This window comes from Eurypyga helias, unplaced genomic scaffold, assembly GCF_000690775.1.
Source record: "Eurypyga helias isolate BGI_N326 unplaced genomic scaffold, ASM69077v1 scaffold33938, whole genome shotgun sequence".
Lineage (NCBI taxonomy): Eukaryota > Metazoa > Chordata > Aves > Eurypygiformes > Eurypygidae > Eurypyga > Eurypyga helias.
This window is the reverse complement of record NW_010266917.1, coordinates 6,997-20,212: the sequence shown is the minus strand read 5'-3', so window position 1 is coordinate 20,212 and position 13,216 is coordinate 6,997. Positions and strand designations below refer to the sequence as shown.

The window sequence follows — 13,216 nt, the reverse complement described above, 5'->3', positions numbered from 1 at the left end:
GTGGAAGCACTTGGGTACACTGAGACTTACAGAACTGCAATGGATGGGGTACGAGAGGGGCTTATTCTTTTAAGACTGTTTGCAACTGCAGCTCTGCAACGTCCAGATTAAAACCACATGACCAGAATCCATGGGCTGGAGAGGAGAGGTCACTTTGAAGGAAAGCGACTGACTTGTCCTGCACAACAACTCATTGTGGAAGCCGATGGAACGACTTTTAACTTCACCTTTACCCTTCAACTTTTCTGCTGGGAAAAAGTCATCTCACAAAAGTTGAGCTGACCTATCTTGGGCTGCTTGATACAAGAAGGAAGCCAGTAAGTCCACTGTATCCTGTTTTCCACCACATCCATCAGTATTTACAATGAACACAGATTAGGAATAAATTTTTCACACAGTTTAATTACAAGATAAATTATTTTCCAGTTACATAATTTACATTTTGAACTAAGAAGCCTTTTGTGATTAAAGACTTCTCAATTCTCAGCCTTATTTACTCTTGCAATTGCAGTGCCCGAATCATGCATCCATAAGAAAGCTCAGGCTCATTTACACAGCCAAGAAGTCACTTACATTTCACTGACAAAGGCCAGTTACAGTTACTGTGATGTCTAAGTATCCCCACCCCGTGTTACACGCAACACCTCTTGTTTACTAAACACCCTGTTTACACTCAAACTGGGAGATATTCCAATTGCCCTGCACCCCTCCACCAAAACTCCCTTCAGTGCATTTGGATTTAAGAAAGCCTGATGTAGTATGACTCGGGAGATTAAAAAAATGCTCAAAAGCAATGGGATTCTCCAAACCATTCTGCAGATCCCACTTTTTTCACACCCAGATTTGTTTCATGAAGACGTTACACAGAATCCATATATCTGTCAATGTTTGTGGAATCCTATTTGGAAATTTCTGCAATGTCTTCAAGAGAGAAGACAAAATAAAGGCCTCTCCTGGGAGTTCACACACTGAAGTACAAACTGTGTATTCACAGGGATTGAAGGATGAGATAGGGGGTTTTTTGTTATAAGGCTTTTAATTTTCTGCCATAGGTTGTTTCATCAGAACACAACTGCATTTTATTCATATAGTGGAGTTTCAGTCACTTAATCTGGTCTGGAAATACAAAGCCTCAGTTTTTCATGACTACAAATAAAACTCTACTGGTTTGTGCAAAGCTGCCTACATAATACATGAACTTTCCAGAAAGAGTTTCATTAGCAAAACAAAGTTTCACTGCAGACACCCTGCACTGTCTTTTCATGCAGATGGTCTGGAAAGGGAGTTTAAGAATTATTATACTGTGAGCCATCTAATCCTGTATTCTATCCCCTACAGTAGCCAACATCAAAATCCTAAAATCATTAAACAAGAATACTTTGCTTCCCACACTGGTATTATCTTCAACTTCTAATATTCCTTCACTAGATTTCTATCTGCTTTGCAGAATCCAGTTATCTGGAGTGCTAAGTGTAAAGTAAAATAACTCCTCAGTCATCAAAACAACATTACCTTCCAAGTGTTCCCTTTGCATTTGTTATACACATACAACACTCCACGCTTACCAGTTAAAACCCCCAAGGCCAAAGGACTGCTTACCTTAAATCTGTCAACAGAAACAGATGCCTCCGATAGAGATTTCACTGAGAAAGGTGTTACTTTTAGAGCAAAAGTCATTGAATTAAAGACAGTGACCACTGTGAATGCCTAAAAATGAGACAAGAAAGAGAATCACATTGGGATGCAATATATTAACAGCTCCAACCTTCTAAAAGTTAAAATGTCACAGCAGCAATTCACAGCCAGAGAAAAGACACACAGTCCAAGAATAACCATTTAAGTATGCAGAAAACAGCAGATCTGCCCAACTTTTTCTCCAGGGCTTTATAAAAGACCAAGACAGTCATCCTGAGTGTTTGCAGTCTACCGAAAGCAGCAGCTAACAAATTCTGCGTTAGCCTACTACTTGGGAAGACCCAGGTTCAAACCCTGCTACAAAGACATCTGTGCTGTTTGCATCCAAGCACACGGTAAAACAAAACCATCCGCTACTCCCAGTGCCCCGTCTGAACAGTGCTCGTTCACATTCAGCCCAAAACCTGTTCTGGGGAAGGTCAGGGCTGAAAGAGCACTGACAGCCTTTGGCGCACGACGTGACTACACCTGCTGCTGTGACACCCATCAGATGTTGGCTTCCGGCAGCAAGGCTACAGCCTGGCCACACAGGCACAGCCACACAGCAAAGCGTATGATGACAAGAAATGGCTTAGCAGAAAAATCTGGTGTAGCAATATCGTAGAGAACATTTTCAACACGGCAGTAAGTTACCTGAGCTGCTGTGAGATCGTAGCCAAGGATCATATGGACAGAAAAGGTCACCACGCTGGCAATGACTACAACTATGGGAGCCACACCCACAGTGATGCTCTGGAAGTAGCCCGCTCGCTCTAAGATTTTACGTTCTTCCTCACGAATTTCTAGAAAAATAAAGAGAAACACCATAACTGAAGGATGATTCGGAGGGTACATACACTACCACAGCACTATCAACACTGAGGAAGAGCCTTAACTCTAGGCTTTAGCATTTATCATGTTATATAGCTTCTTACAGAAGACTGCAGTTACAGAAAAGCAAATATAATGGTCTCTAAATCTCCATAAGAATAGAGGTTTTTATCATTTAATGTGCTAGCTGCTCTGTTTTTAAATAAAAAACAGAACAAAACTTAAAAATTCAAATCAGTGCCAAGCCACAACCACCGTTATGCTAGAAGGTGAAACCTGAGACGCAGGTCTGTTTGTCCAACCCGTCATGCCTAACAAACAGGAAGCCTGAAGGACGAAAGCGTTACCACCCTGCGACTACATCGACATCTGCGGACCTGAGGTCGAGGATGCACCGGGCTGCTAAGCCACAGGGCACCTGCACGAAAGGGAACAGTCAGAGATTGTGTGAACTCACTTTGAACGTTCTGAGAAAATGGTTTGACCCAGGCATACATTTTAATGAACTTAATGTAATTAAGAACTTCGTTCATCTTTTGCACGCGCTCATCTGTTGTTGAGACGCATTTTCTTCTGAAATAAGCCGTGAGGCGTGATACGAACATCTGAAATGAAAGGCAACAACGGTGCAACGTTAATGGCAACTCAGAAAGAGCAAGTACATTCAACTCCTCCTCATGACCAGAGAAAGCTGACTTTGAATCTGAAAAAGGGATTCAGGGATGTTGTTTCCAGCCTTTTACGTTAGAACATTATTCATATCCTCCCACCCCATCTGCACTCAGCACTAGACTCACACAGCAAGTTTTAACAAAAATACAGTTTGTGAAAATAAAGGTGTAAGCTTTACCAACATCGAATAGTACCAGATTGGTTAAAGTTTCTGAAGCACAAAGACTAAAACCACATTAACCTAAAGACACGCCGAGTTGACCCTCATGGCCAATGAACAGTGGAACCCGTTTTAGCCAACCATTCAACTTGGTTCTATCAGGCAAAAAGAGGGAGCTGGACTTCGCCCAGCCCAGATCAAGTTCTACCATACAGCGATGCTACGAAGGTGGTAAAACAGTTTTAACATTTCAAATAAACCAATCTAAAAATAAATGGTTAGTTTCTAATTATCTGCTGCTTTTACATTCATCCTGCTCCCCATCTGAAATTCAAAACTAACACACTACTTCAGGAAGTTTCCAGCTCCTGTCCCATCTTCATACTCCTGCAACCTCTTTCAGAGTCCCCACCAACTGAGCAGGACTGCTGAAAAGAACTGGAAAAGCTGGTCAAACTCCACTCCTCATTCCCCTCTCTTTAAGATGTAATACCTATGATTTTAATCCTTACTGTTGGCCAGATAAACTGGACCAAAGTGGACCTCACAGCATTCCGCCTCCCTGCTTTTAAAAACATGCATTACGCGACACACGTTGAGCAGCCTTACAGGGCATTTTAGAGGCCAGAAGCTTTCAGCTCGAACTAGCCCATCTCACAGCTCAGCGGAACTTGCGGCAGGAGTAACTAACCAAGAACACCCTTTTCCCACACGCGGTGCTTTTCTACATCTTCTGTTGAAATCAAGAGTGATGCGCTCACGCCACCCTGAGCTCCTGTTGTGCACAAGCTAGAGGCCTTGTGTCTTTCCAACCTCAACCACAAGCACCTGAGCATTCAGCAGCATCATTATTTATCTGTCAAATACATCAGCTTTCCTATTACCATTTTCTAATTTTATCAGCTTCCCATTTCCAAATTTCTGCTTAACACATCATCTTTAGAAACACCTTCAATAACATGCAGCGCCATAAACAGCCTAAATCTAGCCTGTTTCAACACCTTCTATTCAGGACTATACATATGCCTGACATACTGAATGACGAAGTCTTATCTCTTTCCAACTCACCATTGCTGGGTAGAAAAGGATGAAGACGGCAGAGCCCAAGAAACCTGTTGGACCCAGAATAATCACGTTATAAACCATTCCTAAGATGGCCACAATAGGGCCCCCAGCCAACAAACTGCCAACTGCTGCAGCTTCAAACATCCTTTGGCCATCATTGGAGCATACATTTATGAGCTGAAAAACACACGTAACAGATTATTTAGGTTTAAGGCACGGCTCATTCTCAAAGGGATATCTCGCATATCCCTTTTCACACTGCGATTTCCAGAACGATGCTGCAGCTTACCTCTCCAAGAGACTTCTCCTTGATGTTCTTCAGCTTAAGTATTTTCTTAAACGCCATCGTCAAGACAGCTCCACGCAGTCTGACCCCGGTGCGGTAATTCAAAGCCCACGTTAGCGCAAGTGACCAAGATCGCACTATTTCCGTCATAAAGATGCCAAAAACTAAAAACAAGCTGTACTGCAGGTTGGACTCGCTCTGTTGGGTATACTCCAAAAGGTGTTTCACAACGAACGCCTACAGGAAGAAATGCAAGCTTGCGTGAACACCCCATCATCCCAGAAGACCATGCAACAACTTTATGTTAAGTTAGAAATAAGTAGGCTACTTTGCTTTTACAAGAGCCGTTTGAGATAGAAAGCATCTTCTTTCTAGAAGTAAAAGGTGTCAATACAAGTACTGTAACACAAAGCCCTGCTGAGAGCCAAGCACCGAGTCAAATTTGGTAAGTAAAGAGAGTTTAATTTGGAACCATATTTCTCGCAGCACGCTTCTAATCCTCCGTGTCTTCTAACTTAACATAAATCTGTCAGTTAGCTGAAAGCAATGCATTATCACGTAGGAGAGTTTTAAAATATAGTCACTACTTAAACATCTGCGCACATTAAGAAACATTCCTTTATGTGACATTAAGACCTTTTTTATTTTATCTTTGGTTTGCTTCAAACGTGCTTATTTGATAAAAAGGAACAATGTACCTACAGTTGTAGAGGGGAAGAGTGAGAAGGACATTTGCAAAACATTCCTGGAAATAAACATCAGCAGTTTAATAGTAAAGAAAAAAACAAGCAGAAAGCACAAGGTATGCAATACCACAAATCATTGGGGACAGGGGAGAAAAAAAAAAAAGACAAAGAATTAACCATTCAAGCCCTCCCCATACCCTCTCCCCCCAGAAACAGAAACACTTTACCTCAGGAATCACATTTCAAACATCACCTGCAGAAAGAGGACAGCCCCCAGAACCACCGATTCCCACCTCCAGCTCTTTGTGGTCCAACGGCACAGTGTAACATCATACAACTCACAATCACCAGCAATATTAAATACTATTGACTGCGAAACAATAGGCTTTTATTTGAGATAAAGTGCCATCTTAAATAGTAACATCTCAGAAACACTGTACAACAGGTAGAGCATTGTATAAACATACAATCTGCACATACAGCATCGTTATAAAGGGCTAATATAACAGTCTTAGCCTCTGACATAAGCTAGATTGGAAACTACACACAAAATTATAGATACAAAACAGAATAGCATTTGTTCGTGAAGTCCAAAAGAAGTCAAACTTGCAGGTGCCAACAGAGGAGGCTTCCAAGGCTGCACAAATCCTGAAATCTGGTTTAAAAAGTATCCTACAGTAAGGCTTCACAGAGAGCAAAAGATTTCTTAGAGAGCTTTTCAACCAATGATGCTTTAAGATACTGGTGCTTCTGATATGCTGACACAGAGCAGAGAATTACCTTTGCCCACAATAAAAAAGCAACCAAAAAAAAAAAAATCTGAGACCAAAGGAAATATTTGAGAAGCCTTTCACATCACAGTCCGTTGAAGTCCTCTTGGCTAAACCAGGTTTTGCAAATAAGAGTTCTGTAGAATTTGAAGAGAGAGGAAAAAAACCCAAACGCCACTACTTCAGCAAAGGTATTGATAGCTATAGCCCAGCACCAAATAACAGAAAAAATGGAGATCAAAATTCATCTGTTCTGAGGAAAATAATTCTGCACATCAGAACCAAGGAAACATGCTGTAAATAATTTTGCTCTTTCTTTTTCACAGGTGTGATTTAAAGCCAGATGTCCATCAGGTTTTGGAGTGGCTACTGAGAAAATTTACATACCGGTCCCTGAACAAATGTGGGGGGCTCACATTCACAGACCTAGGGCGTTCCAACTTTCTCCTTACTTGGGTTTAGTTTTACATCGTCTGTTTGGACCACAACTGCATACAGTTGGTTTGCAGTTACTAAGGAGATTACTGACTTCTTTTTCCAGTATTCAATCCAACATATGCAACCGAGTCACTGAGCAATTGGGGTGAAAGTCACCCTTTTTCCTCACGAGCTGTAACTCAGCATGGTCGCAGGCTGCAAGCACTTTCTCACACACCACAGCATTGCTGAAAGTCTCCAAGAGAGGATGTATAAAGATAGCAGATGTTTCCTGGGGTCTCATTTCTCTCAAAGCTTTTTAGTGCCATTTTTCAGCACTATTTTATAGATTCAGCATCTCAGGTGACGAAATAGAGACCAGCTTACATTATACCCCCATTTTTTTTTTTTCCAGAAGAAGAGAAAAGAGGAAACAGCAGATTAAAGAATTTTAAAAAGGAAGGGGAAAAGAAGTCACACAGAATTAACATTTACATCTGAACACATACTATATGAATCTGAACTAGTTTAATGACAAGAATCCAGCATAAAGTTATTTACAAAACAGAAGAAAGTTACGGTACAAAAACTAAAACTCGAGCTAACGGGGAAAACGGAACTCCTGTGACTATTACTGCAGCGGTTGGTACTAGCTGCTCGGCTGTCGTAAGCATTCCCATTGAATAAACATTACCTTACCTTCGCTCTTGGCGTTGGCTCTGCCCAGCAGGACTGTCTCATTCTGACGCAGAAAACAGCCATCCTGAAAATTCTAAAGAACAGCTTCTGTCACTGGTCCCACTGCAGCGCCGGCGTCCCTGCTGCAGCCAGCGCGCGACAGCGCAGGCCAGGCTGCAACTGGAGCCAACTGGGAAATTGGGAAACTTACCTCGGATAGCTTACCACTCCCCCCTCCAATAACTGACCAAAGTGCCAAGCTGTACTCCACTAAGATAGCAAGTTTCCCCATCTCCCAAACAGGAAGAATAGCTCTGAACAGTTGCAAACGGGTACACATTGTTCAGACCTGGAGTTAAACTGATCGTGTTTAGTAGTCAAAAAGCTTCTTTGCTCCTCAACCCCAACCTGAAAGTTTTGGTAGCTGATCAAACAGCAGCAAATATTCCCTGGAGATAAATAGTATCTCACCTACACAAGCACCTTCTGATGGTTATTACAAGGCAGTCTGACACATGCAGCTATCTCGTCAGGTTACAGGTTTGGATCCTGGGCCAAATGCAGAATTTATCAAAACACCAAAAGGGAAGGCCCTTGAAGGATCTTTCCAGTATCAAAAAACACCCAACAAAGGAAGTCTGCAACAGCCCGTTTCCAGTTATAACCATCACAATGCTCAGTAGCAAAGCCACAGCTGCTGACTGGCATTTCAAGGCCACAGACATTCAATTAAAATTTTTGAAGTTTAATATCGTGTTTAACTCCATTTTTGTAATTTTCACCAACGCACGAGGTCAAGTGCTTTTCCTGACCTCCCTTTTCACCTTCAGACGACTGAAAGGGTGTAACAATACAAGGAAGCACTGATACTTCTGAGGAGACAGCATAGGCATATCTATGAGGCATGCCATTTTTAATATCAGGGAGGAGGGATGGTAAAGGCTTATTTTTCATGCCAAATGATGGAACCAAAAGGGAATTTTTCCTTATTCAAAGAAATTAATAAGGTTGCCTATAAACGGGCAGATGTCTACAGATAATTTTAAATTACCCAAATTGAGCATCAGTTGAAGCGGTAACCCCCAGCCTAGTTGAGCTGGTTTGTTTTTCTCCTTTCTCTCCCCACTCTCTCTCGTTCAGCAGTTGGGCTGAGACAAATTGAGAAAGTTATACTACAGAAATTAGGGGCAACCCTGCTGCAAGTTTTCTTAAAGATAAAAGCAGCTACTACAGCCCTGTAGTGAAACAATGACAGAAGCTCTTCTTGGGGAAAGCTAGCGCTGTTAAAACCTTAATCATGACTTATTGTTAATTACCAAAGTATGTTCGTATATTTTATAATACAAGCTACTATCAATTATTACCAAGAAAAACAATACCACAGAAACATTTATTGTCATTTGTATTACATGAAACAAGGCAAACTTTAAAAAGGTTTAAAAAGCAGAACATCATTTTGATAAGACATTTAAAAGCAGGAAAACATTTTAAAAAGACATTTCACCTAACAGTGCACCCAAGCGTACTTACCCAAGAAATGAAACTTCAGCTTACCAGCACACTGAAACGTGTACTACTAGCAGTAAAACTGCTCCTACTCCTCAAGGGAAATGTGTAGAGAATAAATTTAGTCAAAATTTCAACTGTAAATCTGCACAGCACGTGCAACAAACAGGTGACAAAAAATGGTGTGAATGTCAAGTCCCATACGTTGTTATCTTCATTACGACCCACAGCAACAAACAGCAGCAGTTCCTAGAGGCAATAACACTCTAACACTTCTACGTGAAACCTGTCTGACCATTCTCTGCAGGACCAGCAAAGACTATACCCACAGGCTTCTTGAGACCTGCTCATATTACTTAAGTAGTGCTCTAATAAAATTGTTTCATTCCACTTCTTGAAGGCTGTGCTATTAATGTCAATAATCTAAGATCAGTGTTTTATCAGACTCAATTTTATTCCAAGATAAATTTACAGAATTGCAAAAAAGAAAAAGAAAACAATTAAAAGACCTGCACATAAGAATTTTATGCAAAAAGACCACATACCAGTTAAGGAAGAACTTTATACGAAAAACCGAGTGTGCATTTCCTCCAAGACACCTAAACTCCCCCTCCCTTCTCCAAGAACTTGCCTCGGTATTCAGCAACTGATCCACCATCAGCTGTAGGAAACCTATCTTGGATTATTGAATCACTCTGGAATTTTTTGCCTCAAAATTTCTAGCTAGTCAAAACATTCAAGCGATTCTGCACTGAAACATTAATATTTTACAGTAGGCCGTGAGATGGAGCCCTCTGGGGTCGTTAAAAAAAGGATGGATATTACTTACTGGTCCACTAAAACCCGCGAGCTGCGTGATCATCAGACACACTATGGAAATGATGAGCCTGGTACGACAGAAAATCCACACAACCCTCCGGAGGGAAGCATCGTCAGGCCCACTTTCTTTCAGTTCTTCCTGCCACAATCTCTCCAGCCTAATAAAAAAAGAAGTTTCACGTTATAAATTTTTCACCATGAGAGAAGATACAGTCTCAAAGGTTCTTTGTGAAAATTCCAAGCAATCCCTAACCCAGATCAACCGAAATTACTAGATATCAAGAGAAAGAAGTACATGGCACTTCCTGTGAGGTAAAGAGAAGTATCTGCATCTTGAAATATCTGTGTGTGTGTTACTGCTACAGAGGAGAGGGATGAAAAACACAATGCCTTTTGCTTTGCCTAGAGTCTCTTTGGCAATCGTAACATACTGACTTGTCACAGGCTTTACTTGCTGAACTGACAGAAGAGCTGAGGAGTCAAAACCTGAGAAAAATTCTCAGAAGCCAGAAAAGGTTAGCCTGATCACAAGGTCTGACCCATATTCAAATCACCTTGCTACCCTCAGTATTACTTTTCATGATTTTAGCGCAAGATTTTTTTCATCGTAGCCTTGAGAAAGAACTTTGTTATAATAAAAAATAAAGACCTGCAAAACCAGAAAAACAATTGCAAAAATACCCCTGGAGATGGAACCCTCCAAGTTCACTGAAATCAGCAAGAGTACAGAAACGGTGGGGCAGGAAGAAGTGGTCTATGAAAGATAAAACTAAATTCCACTCCACTGAGAAAGGCAGCACAAAATATCAGTGCTGCTTTTCCAGGGCAATACTACAACATTGGCTGTGAATTAACATATAAAAAAAAATAAGGAACAAGTTCTACCTTCTACAATTGACATCTGAAGACTCATGCCTTGATAAGGACCATACATCATCCATAAACAGTTCCCCTTTCTTGTATGCTCTGTGGGCCAAGGGAGTGAGCCAGGAGAAGGTCATGCAGGAGAAAAGCCCAGCATTATCAACAGGGTGCTGGTGTCTAAATGAAAAAAAATAATCACAAATAAATGAGAGAGGGAACAGAATTGTAAATCCTTGAGAAAAACAAAGCCTCCTCTCACTGGAAGCACCCGGAGTACCAAATGGCCCAGGCTAGTCATACTCACTAAACAAATTCTGACCTTTTCCGTGTCCCTACAGCTGCAGTCCTGCTTTGCGACCGGTTTGGAAAGCAAACACTGCATCAGTTCTTTTGCAGCCAAAAGACTTACTTGGAAGTAGTCCGTATGGGTTTCAGCACATTCAGGCCGTGGTGGTATTTGCCCTTGTGATGCTCTTCATCCAGCATTCTCAGCTGGGAATGCACGGAGGTGTCCAGCGGCAGGCCCTCTGCCCGAGCAGCTGCTTCCAAGGCATCCTGGCATTCAACCTGCTTTCACAAGACAGACACCAGAGTCAGGGTTCAAAACTACATTGAAAGTCCGTGACTCCAGCAGCTCTGCGCCTCTTTCTTCCGCAAAATAGCGCGCACCAGCAATCGCTATCATTTATATGGCTCAGAGGACGGGCTTCAGCCCGGCAGCAAAGACACGGAAGGCACACGCTCTAGGTCTGCGTTACATTGCCGCATTGGTAAAGCATAAAGTGACACCGGTATTGTGCCTCTGCATTCACAGGGCAAGTGGATAGACCGGGCTAATCTTGCATCCTGCCACAGGAAATACAATGGAGAAAAATTACAAAATCAAGTACCTCTGACATCAGTTCAGGAAATCAGTGACCGGCTTATGCAGTAAAATGAAGACACACATCCTTGGGGGATTTACACCCTCATAGTGTAATTTGGATATTCTTATCCAAAGAAAATTCAAATTCTTTTTAGAATACTGCTGAAGTCCCTCTCTCAAAAATACCTTGGATTAGATTAAAAAAAACCAAATACACATGAAGCACAATTATGCTTTCTTTTATCATGTTTCCTGCTTTTTCTCTTTTCCCATTAACTAAAGGGAACAAAGATGCCAATTTTCTCTGCTCCCAGCCACGCTTCTCAATGGCAATGATAGCAACCACCACTTACAAGGCAAGCTTTATCTCAGGGGAGGTCTTCCACAGCCCTAGTGAAAGGCAGCCCTAAATGCTAATCTAAGAGGAGAAAGGAAACAGCAACGACATGGAGGAGTCAAAACGCTGCAGCGCTCAAACCAACCTTTTGATCAGAAGCTGGATGTGCAGAGCTACATGAGATTAGCTCACTATCGATATTTACAGAGGGCTGACTACTGGTTCTGCTAACTTAATGGACCATTTATGGCAGTGCTGTGTTACCTGTTTATATTCCAGGTTGGTGGTGTTTTTTTTGAAACGGAGCTACTTTGTGGAAAAAAAACCTCAGTTCTGAGGTAAAGATCTTCCTGGCTGTCTCACAGAGATACTGCGTTTGTTCTTAGTTACCTTACCAGAGCACAGTTACTTTATTTCTTTGAAAGAGCCACTGTAAAAACCTTGTAGCCACCTAAAAACACAGTATCTGCAAAGCCCTAAATACCCATAAGGCGGCAAACACTTAGTTTTTAACTTGCCATCAGCTAATTTTTGTCACAAATGCTGCCATTTATCAGAGACTTGGACTGCGTTGCATTAACACCTAAGCATGGAGCCACTCACGTGAACAACAAGGCCAAGAAACGGATAATAGCATTAAACTGTCCCTTATTTATTTAACCACACTACTCAAATAGTGCCTAAGCATCTTGTCAACAAGCCACGGTCCTGATATCAAAAAGCTTATTTACTAGTCCTAAAGCTATGATTACAAAAGAAGATAGCAAAGCACTAAGAAAGCAAAAGAAAATTACAACATTATGCCACATGGAGTGACTCATAAGTATGTAAGGCTTGAAACGTGAATTAAAAGACTTCTCGCTCAATTTATATTACATTCACCGAAACCGAAACATTCACCCTTCACCGAAAGGGTTATCACACACTGGAACAGGCTGCCCAGGGAGGTGGTGGAGTCACCATCCCTGGATGTGTTTAAGAGACGGGTGGATGAGGTGCTGAGAGATATGGTTTAGTGGTGGACAGATACGGTTGGACTGGATGATCTCTAAGGTCTTTTCCAACCTAGTGATTCTATGATTCTATTACTGACTAAGGGTAATACCACCTTACTAATCTGCCCAAATCAGCATTAATAAGGGACCTGCCAAAATGTCTCAAAGGACTGAGCAGTGGACTGCACCACTGTTTTCTGGTTACAGCAGAGGAATTAAGCGCTCCTCTGCTATGTCACCCACATTGGGTAGATCTGCCCCAACACCCCACTGCTGACAAGCTTGTTTGCAAGTCATGGCACAGGCTGTTTGCAGAATCCTTGTTTTTTCCAGAGCGCACAAAAAGTTAAAACAAAAAATGTCTTTCCAAGACCAAAACCACTGTATTTGTTGGCATATGAGAAGTTGTTCACCACTTACAAACCAAAATAGCTTTTTAATAAGAAAGCACTATTGCAAGACTGTATTTTTCGGCAGCCCAAGGATAATGTTCTTAAACATTCACTGTGAAAAATAATTAAACTCTCTAGAGCTGCTCAGCAGAATTCTCTCAGCAAAGGTGGAAAAGATGCACTGAGAAAACATCAGGGC

The 13,216-nt window shown here is 41.6% G+C and overlaps 1 protein-coding gene across 1 annotated transcript in view; it reads right to left on the bottom strand.

Moving 5' to 3' along the window:
* The window catches only part of ABCC5 (ATP-binding cassette, sub-family C (CFTR/MRP), member 5), a gene marked incomplete at its 3' end in the record, with an annotated part of 24,389 nt that extends 13,400 nt beyond the window's left edge, over nucleotides 1–10,989 (bottom strand). Inside the window, exons 1-8 of the mRNA XM_010157255.1 lie at nucleotides 10,838–10,989; nucleotides 10,450–10,605; nucleotides 9,575–9,722; nucleotides 4,692–4,925; nucleotides 4,406–4,579; nucleotides 2,963–3,110; nucleotides 2,329–2,477; nucleotides 1,600–1,707 (exon numbers count right to left, since the gene is read on the bottom strand). Coding sequence (XP_010155557.1) covers nucleotides 1,600–1,707; nucleotides 2,329–2,477; nucleotides 2,963–3,110; nucleotides 4,406–4,579; nucleotides 4,692–4,925; nucleotides 9,575–9,722; nucleotides 10,450–10,605; nucleotides 10,838–10,914 — 1,194 coding nt within the window. The remainder of the gene's footprint in view (nucleotides 1–1,599; nucleotides 1,708–2,328; nucleotides 2,478–2,962; nucleotides 3,111–4,405; nucleotides 4,580–4,691; nucleotides 4,926–9,574; nucleotides 9,723–10,449; nucleotides 10,606–10,837) is intronic.
* Between the last annotated feature and the right edge of the window lie 2,227 nt (nucleotides 10,990–13,216).